General features: G+C 40.4%; 1 protein-coding gene across 2 annotated transcripts; it reads right to left on the reverse strand.

Annotated features, from left to right (window-relative positions):
• SMARCA5 (SWI/SNF related, matrix associated, actin dependent regulator of chromatin, subfamily a, member 5) lies at window positions 1-23,091 on the reverse strand. Of its 2 annotated transcripts, none has more exons than XM_054065599.1 (24): window positions 22,826-23,091; window positions 19,294-19,368; window positions 16,607-16,773; window positions 15,797-15,897; window positions 15,317-15,417; window positions 14,555-14,734; window positions 12,978-13,133; window positions 12,743-12,874; window positions 11,871-11,939; window positions 11,265-11,374; window positions 10,769-10,995; window positions 9,223-9,344; window positions 8,980-9,132; window positions 7,480-7,616; window positions 6,395-6,539; window positions 6,048-6,167; window positions 5,694-5,804; window positions 5,073-5,186; window positions 4,764-4,886; window positions 3,494-3,626; window positions 3,142-3,260; window positions 1,806-2,018; window positions 1,254-1,364; window positions 1-292 (listed from the first exon to the last, which is right to left on the reverse strand). In XM_054065599.1, exons 1-24 carry the CDS (start codon window positions 22,940-22,942, stop codon window positions 227-229), a joined length of 3,102 nt encoding a protein of 1,033 aa, XP_053921574.1. In that variant the 5' UTR covers window positions 22,943-23,091; the 3' UTR covers window positions 1-226. The 2 variants fall into 2 exon arrangements, with proteins under 2 accessions (XP_053921574.1, XP_053921575.1); XM_054065600.1 differs by having other exon boundaries at window positions 2-292; window positions 6,395-6,543; window positions 7,484-7,616; window positions 22,826-23,089.
• Between the last annotated feature and the right edge of the window lie 74 nt (window positions 23,092-23,165).

A 23,165-nucleotide genomic window follows, 5' to 3' on the forward strand; every position in this document is an offset into this window, starting at 1 on the left:
AATGAAGCCTATTTATTACTTCAAGTGTTAATGGTAAAAAAAATTCAGCACAGCTGTTGCATTTAAAAAAGTGAAACTACATTAAGGACTAAATTTCTAGTTCAGTAAACAGATGAACCCGATGTCCTTTAATGACATAATAGTTGAGCATTATACAGTACATCTTATGAAGACCCGTAAATTAAAGAACTACTTTTTAATTTTAGTGATTACAAAAATTCTGCATTCACAGCTTTAGCTTCTTTTTTCTTCCACGACCATCAGGAGTACCATCCATTTTGCGCTTCTGTGCCTGTAAGGGAAATTTTTTTAATAAGTTATTGTGGTACAAAAACTTTGTAAGCAAGCAATGTGTTTCAAGTCAAAGCTGATGGAGATGAATTACACCCCGGCAGCTTTAAAATGTGATAAATCGCTAATGTTGCAGTATGGCAAATATGCACATCCTCCTCCAGATAGCCAATGGTTTGTATTCTTACAGTTCTGGAAGAGTACGATTTCATAGAGTACAGAAGCAAATAAAGATGTTAAAGAGCTTCCTATTTATGAAATGGTACTTCGAAATACCGGTTTAAATATTCTGTGAATATTCAGTTCTAAGGAACTTATAAATCCACCACTCTGTAACGGAGTTAAAGTTGCAACAGCAACTTGAACAACAAATCCAGGCAAGAAAGTGGGTAAAGTGGGTTATTCCCTTTACAGAACAGGCCTTCATATTTGGCAGTACTTTAAATTTTGTCAGCAAAGACAGTAGTAGTCAAGCATGTGCTGTTTTCCCAGATCCAGCAGCTCTAGAAGCCAATTTCATAACCAAGCCCCCCATCCAAGGAAAGTGACAGCAGAGTCTACATAGGAACACTTGAAAATGCAGCTGTAGCATTCTTGAAGTGGAATGAATAGTCTGCATCACCTGTGATGGGTTTCCTAGGTACTAATTAATCAGAAAGGCCAAATAAATTTTTGGTTTATTTTACCAGGGCAAACCTAGACAGTGTGTCCTAACTCAGTGATCCAAAACATCACCAGTTCGTCTGCACCAAAGCATGTGAGCTACAATTTAGAATCTAAACTTATTTTCCTTTATTTGACACATCTGTTCTAGCTGAGTGACAGCATAAACTCTCAACACCGCCCTGTAAGGTTGTGGTGGTAGTGTTTTCAAACAACTGTAGATATCACTTGTCCTACACAATTAGAAAAAACCCATCTTTAAATGAGTTTTTCCAGAGAAATACCTTTTTAAATCTTACCGAAGATGGTTTTGGTCCCCGTTTTTTCTTTTCTGCCTTTTCCTTTTCTTCCAGTTCCATGTTTTCTCTTTCAATCAGGGTGATTAAAGTATTGCATCTCCTTTGCAGCTCCTAGATTGCACAATGAATTCACTCATTACATTAGGCAGCCACTTAACGTAAAAATATTATTAGAGATTCCTGTAAGTATATAAAAGTTTTTTTGCTGTATCTTGGCAGAGAAAAAAAGGAAGTAAATATTTTTTATAGTTACTGGCTGGCTTCACAAGAATGCATTGGATCACCAATGCTTGCTATTTAAAACATGTTTGTATTTAACTCAAATTCATGTTGCCTTTGAAAAACAATAACTCAAAATATTTAATTTCTCCTCTCATAAGACTTTTTAATTTACTGCATTTGCCATCCCACTACAGTTGTTGGAAAGTCTCTAGAAGTTTAATGTACTATACACAATGCTCATACGTCACTATTTCAGACACTATTTAATTAGCAGGGTGTGTAACTGTCATGGGCATACATGAACAGAAGGCAAACCAGATGAACACATACCATTGCAGTTCTGGACTTGAGAAACCAGTCAAATCTGAATTGTGGGGAGTTTCGGATACACTGTCTTAATTCATCATAGACATTTTCTTTATCAAATCCTAGCTTGTGAAGCATACAGATTAGGAAGCGATCCTCCTCTTCAGTGTAATTCTTCCCTTTATTAGTACCATATGATATTCTTAGCTGGTGGAAAGGGGCTTTGTATCTGCCAATCTAAACACAAACAAGTAAGATTATACACAACTAAGAATTAGCATGGAACTATTTTATATGAAAGTAATACATCACATGAAGCCAGGCAGAAAACAGTATCAAGTTATCTAACTAGATCTTTTATGGCCTCTGATGCTAAGTCACGACATGTAAGGAACTGCGGGCTCTACATACTGCATTTACCACCACCACCTAAACTGGTAAATTCTGATAGAGACAACAGCAAGCTTTGTCTCTGAACTTTTGATTAACGGCAGATGCAAACCTGTCACATTTGAAAGCAGTCAAGATCTGCCAGTCTTCAAATGGCAGTCATTCTTTTTAACTTACAAATCCTCAGACCTGGTCAAAATTGGAGTAAGAACGTATGTGAGACTAAACCAGAATGCAGCTGCTGTGTGCAACGGAGTCAGACACTGTTCTTCCCCTGACTTCCCTAGAGAGATAACTAACTAGTTAAACCTGGGGGGGAATTCTGATAGAGTCTTTTACTTACTACAAATCTGTTCATTACCAAACCCTGGTTGGTGAAACATAGCTCAGAACAAAAGGTTCCTCTACTTGGTACGTCTTCCCTTTTAAAGTGCTCTAGACAGATATAAGTACCGTATTTTCAGTTACGGGATCTCAAAAGAAATTTTGATTCTGCAGAAAGCCTGGGGTTATTGGGAGTGAGTTATATAGCACTAGGAACTGTTTGTCCTAGGATAAAGATGATTACCCCACTGCCCAGGGAGGTGGTCGAGTCACCTTCCCTGGATGTGTTTAAGGAACGGATTGATGAAGTGCTTAGGGACATGATTTAAAGGGACTGTTAGGAATGGTTGGACTCGATGATCCAGTGGGTCCTTTCCAACCTGGTGATTCTATGATTCTATGATGGTTACAAACAACTGGTTAAGCCATACCTGAACTTATCATAATAGCCACCAGCCAGGGCAGCACTGGTAGATGATGGAAAAGCTATAGGAAGCAGCAGCTGAGGAATATGCAAAAGAGGCAGATGCTATGCCTAGCATGTTGCCTACAGACATCAGTAATACTGGCTACACACAGAGTCCTGCATCCCACCTCACTGGCACAGGGAAATAAAGGAAGCAAGAAACACAGCAAAGATAGATACCTTTGTATCAAGTGCCTTTTTTATGCTGATTCGTCTCTGAATTCTGGCTTCTCCTCTTTCTATCTGAGCCATGATCTTCTCTATGTCTTGGAGCTCATTGCATCTTTCCCAGAACACAGCTAAAAAGAGAACAATTGGTTTGTTTCTTATCATGAATCCTAAAAGTTAAGAGTTTTTTACCTTAAAAAAGAAGATGTTAGATGTTACTTCTTTTTACCAGAACTTATTAAGGTAAGATGTTACCTTATTTACCTTATTAAGGTAAGATGTTACCATGTTCACAGGCAGTTCAAACTAGGAAAGCAGTATTAGCTATGGACTTGCAGAGCCAACTACTTAAAAAGTAAGTTACCTGAATACTCAATGACCTCCTCGGGGGTTTTTCCTTCTACTTCTCGTGCTATATTCTCAATGTCATCACGGCCCCACTTCTCATTAGCTTTGATGAACTGGTTAAAATCTCTCTTATTCCAGTTGGTGAATCCCTTTATAGCAATAGAAAGCAAACAATGCACAGAAGTTCAGGATTTGTTGATCTCCAAATTTGTTTCAATAGATTTCTTTAAACCACCTGTAACACTTCCATCATTCCAAAACTATTAAATATCTGCTTCCACTGTAGTTCAATTTTAGTAGAAAAATCGGGTTTTATATGGCAGTCACTCTAGTCTCTACGTCTAATACTGCATAATGACTAGCACTGGTTCTCTTAACTACCTACTAGTTTCAGATAATAGTTTTCAGCTCATATATTAATCTGAAAGAGAACATAGGATTCACTTTTAAGAGGAAAAATTCCTCAAGTGCAAGTAGTGTCTATAATGGTTTTGTTTTGTCCAAACAGCCACCAAGTGGTTCGGCCATTTTCCCTGACCACCCTGTCCGTCAGGTCTAAAGCTATCAGTACGAAAGCTGATTTCGTATTAGCAGAAAATTCAACAAATAGTTGGCAGCCACATCTTCTGCGACTGTGCTGTTTTTAACAGGAAACTGTTTCAGTGCATTACTACTCAAGGAAGCAATCTTGTCCTCTAATTCCACTCCCTCTGCCAAAATAGAACGTGAAAATATAATACCTAAATAAGGCATAATAGGCCTATTTTACATGACTTAAATGTACATGCTACCTAAATTCCATACCTATTCAGGTCAGATCCTCTTTGAGAGAGGGATACTATCCACTACCAGTCATAACTTATGAAACCTGACTATTCATCCTGCAGGATTCACCTCCACATAGGAGTGATAGTATGGCAGAAGATATGCTTTAGATACTATGGAAAGTAGCATGTTCAGCTCTGCAGCCAGTCTGAGATGTCGCAGCCTACAATCAATGCAAACTTGGGAAGCCAGACTCCAACACTAGGCAAGTTCTTAATCTTCAGGCTTAAAATACAGAGATCAGATTCCATAGAATCCAAGTACACTAATTTGGTGCACAGTCTTCAAAGGTATCCAGGCCCATAACCAACCTAATGCAAAACCTCTTTTCAGTCTAAACCAAACTTCGCGGCTGTGTTAACCATGGCATGTGTGCATCAATGATCGAGTGTTCCTGTAAATACCATAAAACACAAACCAAGCTTCAGCCGATTTCAGTCTCGCTGAAGACCCAACTATACCTGGGTTAGAAGCTTCTCTTTTTCTTCCAGTTCTTCATCATTAAGTGGTTCAGCCTCATCAATCTTGAGCTGATCTTCCTTTTGTGCCTGAGCTGCATTGGGCAGATCTGGATTACGAGGTACCTGAAAGGTTTTCCATTTTGTAAAATATGATTAATTTTTCACTAGTAATTGCTAATTGTCACTTTTCTGTTAATATCACCTAATCAGGTGCTCAGCTCAACATGATTTTACTTCACTTAAATTAGTGTGAAAGGCAGGACAAGTAAATATTCTCCTACCATTGCAATGCATAAGTTTTTCAATTACCTTGTACCCAATTGTTTTCCTGTAGTAGAGAATCTCTTTCTCTAACAGTTCGAACAGGCGTGGAGGAAAGAACTGAAAATCCTGTACATTTGGCTGTTTTGGAGGCCGCGGTGCCTGAAACACACAGAAAGTTTGTATTTGACTCCCTTTCACATCCAGAATATCTACAGGCTTGTAATAACTGATTTTAGTTCATGACCACACCATGCAAGAGACAACTACAACTGTGAAGAACTCTAAAGCTAAAAGGCCTGTGAGGAAAAAAGGAGAGGGTCTTTGGGGAGGAGGTGGCAGCTGGGTAAAGAGTCCCAGCTTTAACACACTGCTCCTCAGAGCACCTGAACTAAGGAAATCTCCCACAGGTAAAGAAAACTCACAGCTGCTTATATAAAAATAAAATAAGAAACACCTTGGTCTTACCCTCCTAACAAGTTTCATCCTGCTCTTAGGTTTTTCCCACAGAAGTTTGTCTCAAGTACTTGGGATTTTTCCTAAATTTAAATTGCCTCCCCAAGTTATAAAAAGTGACTACAGCAGTTTTGAAGACCGAAGGGCAATTTCTTGCTTACAGCTTTAACAATTTATGGTGCATGTTTGAGCGATTTAAATTGGTCAACTCACCTTGGGCGCTTTTGGCTCACTGACTCGAAGAGCCTCTCTGAAGTAAGCGTCCACTGCATAATTGGCTTTTCTTTCTCGTTTAGGTGGTTCAATCCACTCTGTAAATGCCATCTATAAAAAACAAATCCCATCACCCCCAGAAAATATTAAGGCTAAGCCTTGCAAAATATTCAGACCAGTTTTATAAAACCAGGTCTACATCTACTTCATTAAGCAAGTAATAAAACATTAAGGAAGTAATAAAACAAATTAACTATTTTCATGTATGATATTGTATTTTAACCATACTTTTTAAATAAATATGGTTCAATCATACAACTTAGTGCTTTCTCCAAAAAGTAATGTAAATATTACCTTCTGTTTTTCTCTGTAGTCTTCTCCTTCAAAGTTATACACGCTGGACTCCGTATCCATTGTGAAATTCCTGAGTGAGCTTTCACCCATTTTGGAAAGTTTTTCATTCATTTCCGCAGTCTTTGAGGGGGGAGATAAAAAAAAGAGCAGATTTTGAAGGGTATGTCAGTATAAAACATCTCGTTTACAACAGTAGAGAAAACAAACATATTTGACCAATATGAAAACCCTCAAAAGCAAGCCCGGTATTCAGTCCAGCTTATGATTAAGTTATCACGATAAATGCTATCTTTCCATTAAATTTAATTCTACAAGAGGGTTTCCATTTATTTTAAGCTTTATCTCACCTTCTTTGCACCTCTTTCCAAAATGTGATCAATATCTTCATCTGTAATCTCGCTCTCCTTGGAGGCAAACACATGTGTTGCTCCATGTCTAATCATCTGCAGCATCTCATCCTTCCCAAGTTTGTTCAGGTTTTGATCCACCAGTCTTCCTGAAGATAAAAGCATTAGAGGTTAGCAATTAAATAAAGAGTTTACGTTATTGAAGGAACAATACATCATTTTCTACCCCTTACGCTTCTACGTTAAAGCTATACCCTTTTTTCCTCAGTAAAGGAAATTCCAAAGAGGGGAGAAAAAGGTGAGGGAGGGGGGAGAAAAAGGCAAAAGGAGGGGAGAGAAAAAGGGGAAAGGAGTGGAAAGAAAAAAGTGAAAGGAGGGGGGAGAAAAAGGTGAAAGGAATGGGGAGAAAAAGGCGAAAGGGGGGAGAGGAAAAGGCGAAAGGGGGGAGAGGAAAAGGCGAAAGGGGGGAGAGGAAAAGGCGAAAGGGGGGGAGAGAAAAAGGTGAAAGGGAGTGGGGAGAAGAAGGCAAAAAGGGAGGGGGAAGGCCAAAATCTACCTAGGGATCACATACATTTGTTTTACTATACATGAATTGTGCTTAACAAACTTCATTTTGGATGTGTGGTCTTCCACATAAGCTTTGATATGGGTGATGTTTTCACAGTTTCCAGACTAAACGTTATTGATTCCATTTTTGAAGAATATCGTTCCTGATTTCAATCAAGCCAGCCAAGAAGATTACATTATAATGAATTTTCCCCATGTATTAAAAAAAAAAAGGCATTGCATTAATTTCTCCAGTTCCAAGGAGAAGTTGAGTATTTTGAAAACAGAAACAAATCCTGACTATATCCACTTGTATGGATCAGTAAGGAAATAATCGCAAAGTTAATTACAAAGAGCCTACTCCTACAATAAAACAAATTTTCAAGTGGATCAGGCCCATGCACTTAAATCTTCAGGTTTCAGCTGAGGTAAAAGCAGTGTTTCCCGTGACTCTTCAAAGCTTCTTTTGCCATAGCTTGTAAGATGTGAAAAAAAGAAAAGAATTGCAACACACATACAAACACTTTGCCTTCATATACTTGCCTTGCTGAATGACGATAGAATCCAGACGGAGTTTCATTTCTGCACGTTCCACTATTCTTTCTTCCACTGTATTGTCTGTGATAAACCTGAACACTCGAACAGTCTTTGTTTGGCCAATTCTATGCGCTCGATCCTAGGTAAAACAAAAAGTAACAAAAATTCAGTACTGGGTTTCCAGCACAGCCGTGTAACTAAGTCTTCCATTTCCATTAGTTTCAATATACTAAAATATCGGTTAGTTAAAAGTTATCGACACCCAGCTAACACAACTACCCAAGAGAGCACGTTCTTATCTGCACTGAGAGTTTTGGGTTTTTGTTTTTTTTTTCAATGACATTGGAGGACAGAATTAAAGAAATAGTGTGTTTGGGATTATTTTTTTTTTTTTTGTTAAATCACACGGGAGAACACTGGATGCTCCTGACCTTATATAGCTTTCTGTAAAATGAAAGTATTTAAGAAATTACCTCCGTACTGATGGAAAGCTACTTTACTCAAAAAATCATTCATTTGTGCCACAAATATTTCAAGAAAAATAAAACACAGCACCTCACTGAACTGTCATTAACCACTGTGAGAAACAGCACTCTGAACATACATACACCTTTAGTTGGAGCTGGAACTCTCTGGCTTCAGCTTTCAGACACCAGTTTCATCGTTTTATTGAATTAATTTTTGCTAGAATATATGAAAACCTACAGCTTAACTGAAATAATTAGGAAGAAATGTCCAAGATTTGTCACTGAAAGGCCTGATTTGTCAAAAAACACCAGCAGTTTTTAAATATTTTGCTTTTTTAAGTGGTCAGTAATGTTCTTGGCATGTCCTGACGTTGGAGATGTATGCAAATTTACTTCAAAAAATTAAATATGGTTGCTAAAAGGAGCTTGCTCACTTAACATCGCCATCAAAGCAGGTTTCGAAAAGTTTAATTCAGCTTTTCAAATATCTTAGGGAAGACAGTGCAAATACATTCACCTCCACTCCCCAAAGAAGTAAAGCTTTATATTTTTGAGATTAATAAGCTATATAAGGCACTGGCACAGGCTGCCCAGGGAGGTGGTAGAGGCACCATCCCTGGAGGTATTAAAAAGACAGGTGGCTTAAGTGCTTGGGGATATAGTTTAGTAGTGGACAGGGATGGTTGGACTCGATGATCTCAAAGGTCTTTTCCAACCAAGTGATCCTACGAATTATTTTTTTTTAAACTAAAAACAACAAAGGAGGCCACTTGCTTTAATAACTACAAAGAACACTGCAGCACATACCCAGCATTTCCCACTGCATAAAACATCATTGTATGGTCCAAATGTAACTAAGCGTTGCACACAGCAGAAACTGCACTGGAACTGAAAATCAGTTGTACAAATACTACTCTGAGCTAAACCAGGAAAATACCCATTTATTCTGGTAGTACTACATCATTCCACACAGTTCTAGCAAAGTTCCTTGAGAAAGAGCAGCAAGAACAACATAATTTCCATCTGGATTCTTACCATGGCTTGGAGATCTACTTGTGGATTCCAGTCTGAATCATATAAAATTACAACGTCAGCAGTAGCCAAATTGATTCCAAGACCTCCTGCCCGTGTACTCAACATGAACACAAATTTTGAGCTCCCGGGTTCATTATATGCATTAATAGATGCCTAGATAAATAAAAGGAACATATCGGTTGAACCAATGTTTTACAAGTACTATTTTTTTACTTAAATAAAATACTTCTAAAGTTTTAATACCTGTCTCTCATCATGTGGTGTTTGTCCATCCAGTCTACAATATTCATAATTTCGCCACATACAGTAATCTTCCAAGATATCTAGGACTCTGGTCATCTGACTGAAGATTAAGACTCTTGAACCTATGGTTAAAGAGCAAAAAGTTTTCATATGTTTGCAACAAAACTTACGATTCGTCAGACTTGGCAAATTTGCATCTCCAGAAGGGAAGGAGGGCAGTTCCACGTACTATATCACAGTGGCTGCATGGCGCTTAGCTGCCTACCAGGGTTAAACCAGAGTTAAAGCAGAGTAAGATAACACAAAAACATCAAGGATTATAAAGAATGACATTTGGAAGTACTTGTTTTGAATTTAACATATCTAGAAATAAAGTAAGTTCTTTGTAAAGACTTGTCAGATTAGTTACTTGCCAAGAAAACCTCCAAAAACGTAAACGCGCAGTACTTTAGGCACATACACACAACCGTTTCCAACCTACTTGAGAGATTTAAGTAAAATACAGAATATTACAAAGTTTTCATCTCCCCCCTATATTTGCCTAGTATGACTTTTTGTCCTTTGGACTAAAGGTCCAAAAAGGAACTCTTGTTTAGGATGATCGTTTGATTTAAGACCGTGCCAATTTTAATTGCCATATCTCAACAAGAAGCTTTACAGCAGAAAGAAATCAAGATCAAAAGTATAGTAACAACAGAATTCCTCTTTTTTACTCTATGACACATACCACCACAGCTGCTTGAATGAAACCTGGATAAGTACAGGTTACTTTTATATTACTTCAGGCTGAGATTTGAAATCGGTTTTATTTTCCCACTGTCTCCCAGGTCACAAACTTTCCTCCACTCCTTCAGCCAAGTTATTTCAATAAGCATACTCATTAAAATAATGAGTTAGAAAATTATTCTAGAGTCAAAAATTCTGTGGCAACTAAGTTTTAAAGTAGTGCATTCCAGAGATTTGTCTCTATGATCAAATAACTATAAATGTGTGTTTCTCCATGTTTGCATGCCTTAAAGAATTCCCTGAAAAATCTCAGGTGCTGCTCAAAAATCTATCTAGCAAGACAGATCAACATTTCACAAAGGATTTGCCTTCAACCTTACACAGAGCATGATTCTGAAATCACACTTCATGGCAAAAAGGAGTGGCTAAAATACCACTCCTTAGCTAATAATGCTAAGAAAGAAAACCTAAAGCCCGCATCAACTGATGTGTCTGTGGTCCCAATTCAGCTGTGATGAAAAAAGGTGGAAAACAAAAAAGAAGGAAAAAAAGAAGAAAAAAATCAAAACAAGTCACCATCACAAAAAGCCACAATGGACCAGTGAGCCGCTTAATTATGCAAGCAGTTCACAGAGTGTTTTTGTACCAGCTATTTAAGATACAATGCTTGACAGAGCTGGTATCGTGCTAGAAAGTGACAATAATTCTAGCTTAAGTGTGCTGGTTTTTGCTCAGGATAAGTGGAAACACAAAAGTGAAAGTCAGCGCTACTTAATCATTGAACCAAACAGCTTTCTAACAACAACAACAAGATGCATACCTTGTTCTTTCAACTTGGGTAGCAGTTTGTCCAATACTACCATTTTGCCACTGTTGGTGACCAAGTGCATATCTGTTGTATAAGGTGGACCAGGTTCCGCTCCATCAAAGAGATATGGATGATTGCAGCATTTTCGCAGCTGCATCAGGATATTCAGCAGTCTCATTTTGTCCAGCTTCCCAGCTGAATTCAATATATCTATATCCTTCATTAAGATTCGTGTATACCTACACCAAAGAAAGAAAACAATTCTGTAACTCTAAAACAAAGTTGGCTTTTCTTTAGTGATAACTATAGTCAAAGGTCCCGCTCCCTCTCTTTTGATCAGGTAACTCTTCCCGATATGCAACAATTTTGTCATCCCCAGTTATAAGGAAATGTGTGCCAGTTGGGAGTACACTAAAAGTAATTATATCAAGTTCCACACAATAGTCAAGTCACAAGCAGCACATTCTTCTGAGTTTTAACCACAGACACAGTCAAATATCTGAATTACCATTCTCGTTGCATTTTGCTGAGACCCACGTAAATTTTAACTTCCTTCTTTGGAGGTAAGCTTTTCTCTACATCAGCCTTAATGCGACGTAAAAGGAATGGTCGTAGCACCTGAAAGAGATTGAATAATTAAAAAGATTTTGGAAACCGAAACACTGAGCATGTCAAGAGACAAAAGCAGCGCAGATATTCTCTATCACAAATGCTCAAACACCAGATATTACCAGATCACCTGAAAAAGGAGTCTATACAGAGAGGTTGTTATACGTGGGAATATAAATATGCTTTCTTTACCAGACTCAAAGATTAGGCCAAAATCATTTTCAGATGGTTCCATACATCTTGATTCTTTTTTTATTTTGACTGACTATTTATAGTCTCTTCACAGCAAATAGTTTTAATGTAAGCATTTCAGAACCCTGAAAGCCAGAGCTACTCTTTCTCCCCACAACAAAATCATTTGATTTTCACCAACATATTCTGAATGTCTACCACAGTTTCTGGAATGAGATATTTTACCGTAATGCTCTGTCACAAGAAGCATTAGAATTATTTAGAACCTAACTTAAGTAAATGTAACACCAACACAAACAGCAGGAAAACTTACCATATGGAGACGTTCCACCAACTTTTGATCCCCTAGACAGTTGTTTGTATCAAACCATGAGTCAAAGTCCTGTATCAAAACAAAACCATTGATACATACGAGGTTTCCTTTCAGGGTGCAATATGGAAAACAAGCGATTCTCTTACATAGGCAGTAAGTAAAATAACAAATCACCCTCTTTTGTCTATTTTTATGGAAAGCTCTATAACACAACATCTTCCAAAGAAAAAGGAAGAAAATCACCATTCCATTGGAAGGAAAAAACTAAGAAAAACTAAAAATCAATATGAGAGTTCTTTTCTGTCGAAAAGTATTCACTCGTATCGCTCCACTGTACAAATTCCGTTTGGAAGCAGCAGCACTCTGCAGCATTTGATGAAAAACAAAAAGGAAAACATAAAATTTTGGTGTAATGCACCACAAGGCTTCCCTTTCTGCAAATTCATCAAAACAGCTGAGGCACATATTTCACTTCGTGAAATCTATTGCTCATTATATAGTATATGCCAACTCACACAAAAGAAAGACGTCTTAGCTAAAGAACAAGGTAACTTGTAGTTAAATATAAGAACAAAAGCAGCTGGTTTAGTCATCACAATGTTTAAATCTATTTTGAAATGCAGTAAAGATCAACTTCATATTGTGATTTTAAATACCTCTTCTAATCTCCTGAGTTCACAACAGCCTTTAAAAATGGCCAAGCTGAGAAAAACAGTCTACCTTGCTGCACCTCACAATTCTGGAAACATTTCTAACTGTCAAACTAGTGTTATCAGTAACTGATACACCTTACCACACATACTCAGGCCTACTTTAACATCTGGAAACCCAGCAAAGTTCATTTAACTTGATTAGCAGAAATGAAGACTTACTTCAGATGAGTTAAAGACGTCTGGCAAAAGGAAGTTAAGAAGTGCCCAGAGTTCATGTAAGTTGTTCTGAAGTGGAGTTCCAGTTAACAGCAGCCGATTTGTAGTCTTAAATTCCCTCACGATTTCTGATAACTGAAGGTCATTGAGACACAAGCAAATATAAAAATATTACTAGTCCTCACACCACCATCTCACAACCCGCACAAACGTCCCTTTCAGTGAAATTATAAATTACCTTTGATTTTTCATTTTTAATCCTGTGGGCTTCATCTATAACTAGGTATCTCCAGTTAAACTTCTTGAATACAGATTTCTCTTTGATAAGCATTTCGTAGGACGTTACACACACGTCCCATTCTCCAGGCAACAACACATCTCTGACAAAGGCAGCCTAGACACCAAGGTGACAGTTAGTTACTGAAGCTTTATTCAAATCTAAAACAAAAAGGAACACACTAGCACTGTTAAAATTTTAAAACAATGTCGCTACTAAATTTGAAAGATAAGATTGAATTAATTACAAAGGCAATATCACACAGAACCATTGTAAACCTTGATGATTTTTTCAGTGCTGAAGCTGCTAAAACCCTTGGGGCAGAGCAAAGAAGAGATTTCAGCACTTCTCACTCCGGAAACTGCAGATGACTATCTACACACATGAGGTTTTCAGTAGCTGGACTATAAGATCACAACTCAATTTCCTGTAGGTTTATGTTGGTTACTTTTAAGTTTAGAAAATGGCAGGTTTTGAATATAAAGAATAATCCCAAGCACAGCTTTATTTGGTCAACTAAATAATTTCTAGAACACTGACATTCAAGGTTAAAAGCGGACAGAGTAATTAGTCAGAATTCAAAATACAAAGATGTATAAAGGTCAAGAACTTATACAAGCAAGAAATGTACTTAAGAAAGAAGAAGAACTTTTGGGTCCCAAAGAGATGCACTAAAAGAATCACAAGAATCACACCTGGACCAATAACCTCCAGAACGATTTAAATTTCATCACTATTTTTTAATTTCTAACCCAAACAATGAAAATGGAGCTTAGAATAAAAAAAAATCTGCTGACGAAAGCAGTTTAATGGCATCAGTAATAACTCTTCCTCTCATAAATAAATGGGTAATTCCAGCTCACAAATCTGCAGATGTGCCATCATATTTCATGTTTTTTTAATTTTATATGCTGTGCCAAAAAAAAAAAAGGGAAAAGTAGCAAAGAACTGATTCTGAAGTAACAAAAAGAGAATGACTGAAATAGTACAGCCAGAGGCTGAACAATATTTTTTCTTTTAACTGACAAAATCCAAGCCAAATAAGATCTACCAACCAGCCCACCTTGCCCCCTCCATTATTAAGGTGGCAACTGTTCTCAGAAAACAGTTCCTTAGTGACAGAACCCCTAATCCTCTTAAGAGCTGCTGGTAAACCAGTACAACATCCTGTACTATGTAGAGCAGAAAGAAAATTACTTTTTTTACAGATTCGTACCGATGACTTTACATGAAACATTTTATTTTCTTATTTTAAGATTTATTTGGTTTGTTGGTCTGCACATTGTACTGCCTTCACAAAAGGAGAGAGAAAATCTTTGGACAAGAAGTTATGAGTGTTAAGTGATGAAGCAATAGCTGAGCAACCTACGTGTGAATCCAAGCCTGGTTATATTTTAAGTAGGTAACACTTGTAGGTCTTAATGTTTAACCACTACAACTCCAAGTAATACCCTTCCCTATGAACAAGAGGTAATGGCAAAGAATGGCAAGGTCACATGCTGGATTTACACAGAAAAACAAATCACACCAAAACTTACTCGCTGGTCTTTGTCACCTATCAAGCAAACTGCTCGAAGTGTAGGTACCCATCTCTTGAATTCATTCATCCAGTTATGAAGAGTAGACTTCGGAACTAAAACCATGTGAGGGCCAGGAATATTCCTGTAGTGTTTCATATACCCAAGAAGAGAAATTGTTTGCAGAGTCTTCCCAAGACCCTGTAAAAGCCATTAATTTGTCAGAAAAAGAAAATCTTTCAGGAAACACCTTTAAAAAACCCAAGAATGAGCTGTGATTTCCAAGTACAACACAAAAGAAACAGCAGCCTGAACAAATGAGTGAGAGATATTAAAGATGGTGCTACTCACAAAAGGTACCAAAATCTTGGTTAGGAAAAGCTTGTATGTATTCCCACACTTAATAAAAAAAATAAGATAACATTTTCAAATCTTGGATTATGAAGTTGAGGAGCTTGAGAATAGCCTAACAAAATAGCTGTCATTTAGAGAAAAAAATAGAGGACACGTCATTCTACAGAACAACTCCTCTCCACTGAATTTTATTTTCCTAAAGGTTGACAAATTCCCTTTTCATACACCTATCTCTAAAAATGCCTGCACAGTTTAAGAAACCTGTAACACTTAACATCAGTGGCTTAAAACACACTAGAAAAATATGATTTGTCAAATGATATATTGCATTTTGTACTATTACAAACCCCATACATACAGCTGAACTGAAAAAATTATACTGTATCATCTGTGTTCACATGTCCCCGGAAAGAAGAGCTATGTGCATACCATTTCATCTGCTAGGATACCATTGATGCCATTTTCATACAAAGAGATGAGCCAGTTCAGTCCTCGGACCTGATAATCACGCAGCTTTCCCCATTTAACATCTAAAAGACATGAAAGAATAGACCAAGAAATCTGTAAAAACTCACTGGAAATGTCACCATCCCCTTCCTGCTAATTGACACCAATTATCTCAGCTACAGAACAAAATCAAGTAGTAAATTTCATGCAGTAAATTCCAAGGACGATGCAGATTGGAGACAGCGACATGTTAATTCTGTTTCTGCAAGCTGCTGCAACAGCTTTGTTTTCTGCAAGAATCCAAAATACCTGAAAATGCTAGCTCTATTTTATGTCTCCTGTCCCCCAAAACCGATTTTGAGCTTGGGAAGGATAAAACTAAACTTAATTTAAATAACACTTTGAAGGAAAATAATTGGGGCAAGAAACCAAACCCAAACAACCAAAAAAGAGGAAACACACATGATGGAGATTCTTCAAATCGAGTGCAGACGTTAGTTGTCTTGGAGCTTTCTGTTAACAGCTCCTCGTCTTCTTCCTGCTCTGTCCTACGGTGGCGGTAGCTGAAAAAGTGCAAGAAAGAAGTAAGTTTCTGGCTAAATTGAGAAGACATAAAACTGTTCTGCAATTAAATCTAAGGCCATTGCAGTACAGAACGCAAACTCCCGAAGAAGCTTCCAGCAAGATTCTTCAAAAGAAATGGCATTTAGCTAATCAACTGAAACGCTGCCTAGCTTCTTAATTAAGTAAGAAAACCATGCTATTGGCAGGCTCAAGTATTACAGCAGTGACTGGAGAGGGATAAATTGTGTGCACCAGTAGGGGCCTTCAACTACAAGACAAAGGACAACATTCTATTTAAGAGTTCCGTAACACCTGCCAAATGCTAGATATACTGTAGTCATACAAGCTGCAAAGGCAATGCAAATCTCTAGCCCTCTGATTTTCACTCTGCCTGTAAGACTTTGTCCTATACTAATGCTCTCTGTGAACTCTTATAGCTACAAATGCTCTGCTTTTCTGTCCCCGCTTTTCTTTATGCTGCAATACTTTTAATCATGACAGTGCTTCAACACCAACACAAAATTCTGATAACTCTTTGAATTCAACAACCCTCAACTTACAGGTGGGCAGCTGAAAAAAACCCTCAATGATATATAGCATAAAACACACACCAAAACAGGACAAAAGACTAGCAAGTTTAACTTACGCTTCTAAAGTACAATAAAATCCATAATTACAGTACAAACTGGCCTACATGTCATCACTCACTCGCCAACTGACAGTAAATTCTGTTTCTCATCCTTCTTTATTCGTGGACGTCCAGGCTTCATTTTCAAAGGTGAAGTTGGAGTTTTCTGAGCAGCAGGTTGAATGAAATGAGCAAACAGCTCAGTCTGCTTCAACAGATATTCAAATCTGTTTGCTCTGTCTGTTTGCTGTTGACAAGCAAAATTACGTGGAACAAGTGTGAGACTTTATGTTATGTATTCATTCAAAAGAAAAAGCTAACAAATGCTACTTAAACAACATAGACACATATTTCTTTATATTTATAGCTACAGAGATATGATTTACATCAACACTAGAACTGCCTCTGACAGGTTCAATATTCTTTTACTGAGTCAAGGCTAGCCTTTGCTTCACAGCAAGATCAAAGCTGCAAGACAGACTTGAGCCAAGACCAAAACCTGACTTTGGCACAAAGATTGTATGAGTGTGACTAGACAAAGTCAAAGTCCCCTTAACCACCTTCTCCTATCAGAAGTGATAGTCTCACTTCCAGAAACGGATCCCCACCCAGCAAACACAGGATTCTTCAACGACAGCTCAACAACCTGGTGAGGTTCATCTCACCAACCTGGCAACAACTATTTTCTACCTCATTAAGTCTCCTGCCTGCTCAGAGAGATACAGCACCTCACGGTGGTGCCAGATAAGCAAAAAAGCTGGCATGAAAGAGGGTGGAGTGGGCAGAAGAGCCCCTAGCTAAAGCCAGAACACCCATTTCAGCAGCAGAGACCTCTTAGATATGCTCAGCCTAACTTGTCAGGCTGCCCCTTTGATATGAGTTGCTGTTTCTGCTGTGCAGAAAAGATTACAGGAGACATTATTAGCATCTAAAAGGTTCCGTTCCTTTGAGACAGGTTCCATTTGGAATCAACACACCTTCTCAAGGCCACATCAAGACTTCAGAACAGACAAACAAGACAGAAAACAGCTCCGAGCTTAACAGCAACCACTCTGACATTCTGCCAGCTGCCACAACATAACCCGGTATTTAGCAACTTGCACAGTTACAGGAAGGCAGTTTTCCTAGTAAAAAGGAACGTATGTTCCCAACTTCTGCAAGAGCAATACTAGCTCTGTCAGTGTTCTCTATAAAGAAAGCAGTTCTGCACTACGCAAAAGACAGGAGGTTACAGAAGAAAGAGACCAGGAACGAGATCCTGTACGTACCATACAAGAGTCAGACTCACTCTAACTATAGTTCAAGCCTGACGGACACAGCTACAATCCACATCTACTGAACTAAAGTTTTCCTGTCTATTCTTTGCAGCAGGTTTTTTGTTTACTTCCCAAGTTTCTGAAGTTGAAACCTGGTAAAATCTTACTACTATCCCAATGTATGACCCTTATTTTCAAGTACATGGCGCTCTGGCTGTACAAAAAGAAAAGCAGAAGAGATACAGACTGCACTGCAAAAGCTTCCTCATTCTAAAATCTTAGTGAGAAATCTTCTGCAAGTTCTGGCACTGCACGCACATCCCCACACCTTGTTTTCATTGCGCTTAAGGATGTTCCTTTAAAAGACTAACAAACATTATCTGTATCATTTAGATAAGACACAGACGAGAACAGGCTTCACTCTGCAACCCTGAGCTATCCTTCTACAAACAGAGAAACTTTTCCCATTTTCTTTTCCAGAGCATCTTCTGACTACTGCAACAGTAAAATACAATCTTCCTTGTAATCCTGCCTGTCTAGAGACAACTTCAGGTCACTTTCTTCAGTTTGCCAGGAAGTAGCACAAAGAAATTAGCAGAAGACAACTGAGTTATTTTCAGTGGCAAGAAGAAACAACACAGGAAGCAGCAGATCATAAGAATCAGTTTCACTTTTCCATGAAGAAATTCCACATGCAGTCACAGACACTGGAACTATGAATAGAATGAAAGAAAAATGGGGAGGAACAGAGAATGAAAAGACAACAAGATGGCTCCATCTCTTACATTCAGGATATCATAAAAACTAAGAAATAAGGAAAACAGTACGTTTCCTCCTACCTAACCCATGAAGCATGGAATTGCCCATCTTCTAAAGCTCGAGGACTCTAACTAGACCTTCACAAGGAACTTAAATTTCAGAAAAAGCTATCAAAATCCCTTCCAGTCTAGACAAAGTAAAGCTGTTGAAAAGTTAACCAAGGCCTAAAGTCAATGCTTGTCCTACACAACAAACCTTTCCTCAGTCCTTCGTGAATTTTGAAAGCTAGCTTTTATTTACTTTGACCTATAAACTGTATTGTTTGAAAGAACCTGCCTATTTTGAAGTCCTCCTACTAAAGCATATTTCAACTGACAATGAACGCAGTGCCTACTCAAAGCCTTATAATGAACCTTTCTTTTTACTGCTCACCCTCCCAGACAGAAATAAATATACCTTTTCTACAAAGGATTGCTACTCCTGCAACTCAAAAATAAGTTTGGAATTGTCTTCCTGTATTCAATAGTGATAAAAAAATGGTCCTAGGCTTCACCTGATTCCATACATTGAGCAAGTACGGTCTGAGGGGAGGTTTTCTGGATATTTTTTTGTTTCAAGTTATTTAAATATTTTTAATAACTATCCAAAGTTTTATAGATCCAGTTAAGAGATTACTAACAGGTAGAAAAGTCAGTCTACATTAAGCAACTACTTAAGCAGTCAGTTTGTACTCAGTTCCAAATATTACATACCATTTTCTCTTCATAGGTAGGATCTGCTTCCTGAATTTCTTTTTGTTTTCCTGGTGATGTATCATCAAAAGACTCCTGAGATGAAAAAGAATTAGAAAAAACATTACCTTCCGAACAAGGGAAGATACTCACATAAAGGAGAATAAGCTTGTTTCAAATTACTATCTATTCACATCAGACTGCGCAGCCATCTTTTGCTGCTTTGATATAGTCAGCTTTCTATTACTTACTGTGGAATTACCTGGAGATAGATCAAAGATCCTTGCCACAGGGTGAGCGATGGAGCTAGATCTCTGTAATCCGATTTAGCTCCATCATTAAAGCATCACATCAACATGAATGAGAGAGACAGCTGTGGTCCAGGAGGTCGGCATGCCATTTCTACCGTACTGAGCCAAAACCTTCCTAAAGCCGGCTCTGGAGAGTACTGGGAAAGAACTGGCTCTGGTCCCAAAGCAAGAGTGGTTTCAAGGGTTTTCTTTCCTTTTTCTAAATTACTCCAAACCCTCAGCAATCTGTATCATGGGAACAAGTCTAAATAAGAACTCAGACTGCAGTTCATCCTGGAAGCAGAGTAAGAACTTAGACAAACTGCACTTCTCCCCTATTTAGTTTACCAAATCAAATAATTGTCATTATCCCCAGTGGTACTACTACTTACAGAAAAACAAGTGGGTTGGGAGGGGGTAGCCCTCCCTTATCCTGTTCTTGCCAAATCCTTAACATACTGCCTTCAATTATTCTTTCATATTGGGATTTTTATCCTTGTCTCTCCTGTTACGAAGTTAACTCCTTCCCCATCATTTCACACATGTCATTTCACCTTCTGTTCTTAAAACCAAAACCAATGGGCTGATCCTTCCCCGGTAAATCATGCTAAGGCAGTACATTACACAATAATTCTTTAATGGGTGGGAAGAGGAAACAAACAAGATGCCTTCCAAGATGCCTTAAAAACCATTATTAACCAGCTGCTTAACTGAGCCAAGTAAAAGCCAAGTGAAATTCAATCTTCACTAGTCAATGTTGAACAAAGGAACAGGAAAGGAAGAAACGACATGGAAACAAAGGCAGGCAAAACACGGGATGTTTGTGGGTGGGTGTTTCTTCATAAAACTCCAGCAGGTAAGGTGTGTGGAAACAGAAAAATCCTAATAACAATGCTTCATTCACCAGTCAAAATCTAAAGACCTGAGAATAACAAGCTACAGCTAAAGATCGTCTAAACTCATACCCAAATCCTCTTACTCATCTCCCGCTGTATTTAGTCAACCCGCACCTTCCAGTGAGCACAAGCACAGGACCTGAACTTTGATATGAAATTCACATTCCTCCTGCAATGCCTAACACAGAAACACAGCAGCGCACCATCTGATCTTGTCACGTGCAAAAAGATGATAAAACCTCACGATTTAACTGCAAGCAAGAAAAGCAGTCTCCCAGATGATCAGGACTACCAAGAAGCTATTTCAGCTGAAACTTAACTAGATGCATGGCAATCCCTTCCCCACGAGAAGAGGGGAAAGCACCCTGGCACATGGGCGCCTCAAGAGCACGCATTTTGCTGCCTCTGCGCGCTGAGTCCGAGCCCGGAATTGCCCTATTTCTGCAGGTTTGAGCAGGACTTATTACCCACAGTGCTTTGGCTACTTGCTCATCCAAAAAATCTGGTCTTTGCAAATGTATGGAGATGAAGTAGGCTGGACCGCGCAGGATGACTCAGTACAAAACATGCAGTGCCGAGAGCAGGACTGACCAGTTTCCTCAAACCATAAAGGAAACGATGCTGCGACAAAATTAGCATCTCTGGGCAATCACTCAAGCCCCTTGAAATTTCTGAAATAAGCACCTATTGACAAAAAAATTCCCTCTCAAACCCCCCCCCCCCCCCCAAGAAGTTTTGAGTCTCTTCAGTAGACAGAAAGGCTGTTTAGAATAAAGACTTGCTCATCAGGAAGCAGGAAGCGCAAGCCATAGGAAGACTTTTCCCAAGAGAAAAGCAACTTGCAAGAAGTGAGTAACGAGTTGAGGGAGATCTCAGCACTTTTAGGGATAGATAGATAAATGCCATAAGCTGTCAGCGTCCCCCCAGCGCACAAGAGGGACGGGGCTCCCCATACACATAGGTGGGATGGGACAGGTCTCCCTCCACCCTCAGAAGAGATGGTGTGTGTGTCTCCCCACACACAGAAGAGATAGGGTGTTCCCCCACACCAGGGGGAATGAGGAGCTCCCCCTCCCAAACACGAAGGAGTAATGGGTTGTTCCCAACGCTCCAACAGGGAGAATGAGGTGTTTCCCCCTCCCAAGAGGGATGCCCCCTCTTTCCCTCAGGAAGAATAGGGTGTCCATCCCTTCCCCCCCTCGCAAGAAGGGACAGGACACACACTTAACCCTTCACAGGAGAAACGGGGCATGTGTCCTGTCCTGTCCCCCCTGCCTCCAGGAGGAAAAAAGTGCTCTCCCCCATCCCCATCCCTAAGCGGAATAGGGATGTCCCCTCTTTCCCCCTAAGAAGGATGGGGTGCCCCCCCCCGGAAGAACAGAGTAGCATCCCCCCAACACACAGTCCTCCTTCCACATGAAGGATGGGGCACCCCCCACACGCACTCAAGAGGAACGGGAATCCCCTGCTAGGAGGGGGTAGGGTGTTCCTACCCCTCCACCCACAGAGGGGTGGGGCGCTCCCCTCCACCCCACACGAGGGATGGGGCAGCCCCTCAAAAGGAGAAATGGAATGCTTCCCTCATAAGAGAAATGGGGCACACTCCCCCAAAGGAGAAATGGGATGTTCCCCCCCATAAGAGCCATGGTGCAGCACCCCACCCCCCAAAAGAAACGGGCTGTCCGCCCTGTCTCTCCAAAAAGCGATGGGGCAGCCCCCCCCTCATCAGAAATGGGAAGTTGTCCCCCCCATAAGAGGCAAGGGGCAGCTCCCCCACAGGACAAAGAGATGCTCCCCCCAGTAAAAAGGATGGGGGCAGTCGCCCTGTAAGAGGAATGGGCTGTTCCTCTTCCCGCCCCAAAAGCGATGGGGCATTCCCCTCATAACAGAAACAGGAGATTCCCCCCATAAGAAGGATAGGGCAGTCGCCCCTATAGGACGAATGGGATGTTTCCCACCACCACCACCACCAAAAGCGACAGGGCGGCCCCCCCCACCATAGGAGAATGAGATGTTTCACCCCCAATAAGATAGGGCAGCCCCCTCCATAGGAGAATGGAATGTTCCCCCCCATAAGAGGGATGGAGCAGACCCCTCACGAGAGGAACGGGCCGTTCCCCCTCCCCCGACCGAAAGCGACGGGGCATCCCCCCCGTAACAGGGATGGGATGTTCCCGCCCCATAAGAGAGATGGGGCAGTTCCCCCCTCAGGAAGGCCGGCACCCCTCCCTCCTCACCGCTCCCCGCCGGGGCCCGGAGGCGCCGCCGCGCCCGCCCCTCCATTGTCTCCCGCGGCCCCACGCGGCCCGGGGCCGCCCGGCCGGCGCCGTCCCTCATGGCGGGCACCTGCCGCCGCGCTTCCCTCACCTCCATCTCGACGTCGCCGGTAGCGGGAGCCGTCCCCGCGGGCTCGCCGCTGTTGGCGCTTGGCGCGGGCAACTCGTCCGGTGGCGGCGGCGGCGGTGCCTGCTGCCCCGCGGACATGATCCCCGCCGCGGGACCCGCGCCGGGAGCCCCGGCTGGGCTGCGCTACGGGAGCGACCGCGGGGGAAGCCGAGCCCGGTGCAAGCGCTGAGCCTCGGTGCCGGGCAAGTTCCGTGCAAGCGTTAAGCCCGGTGCAGAGCTGAGCCTCGGTGCTGAATGCGCCCCGGTACGAGCGTTGAGCCCGGTGCAAGCGTTAAGCCCCGGTACTGGCTGAGCCCGGTGC

Source organism: Cuculus canorus, chromosome 4 (genome assembly GCF_017976375.1).
Source record: "Cuculus canorus isolate bCucCan1 chromosome 4, bCucCan1.pri, whole genome shotgun sequence".
In the NCBI taxonomy this organism is placed as follows: domain Eukaryota; kingdom Metazoa; phylum Chordata; class Aves; order Cuculiformes; family Cuculidae; genus Cuculus; species Cuculus canorus.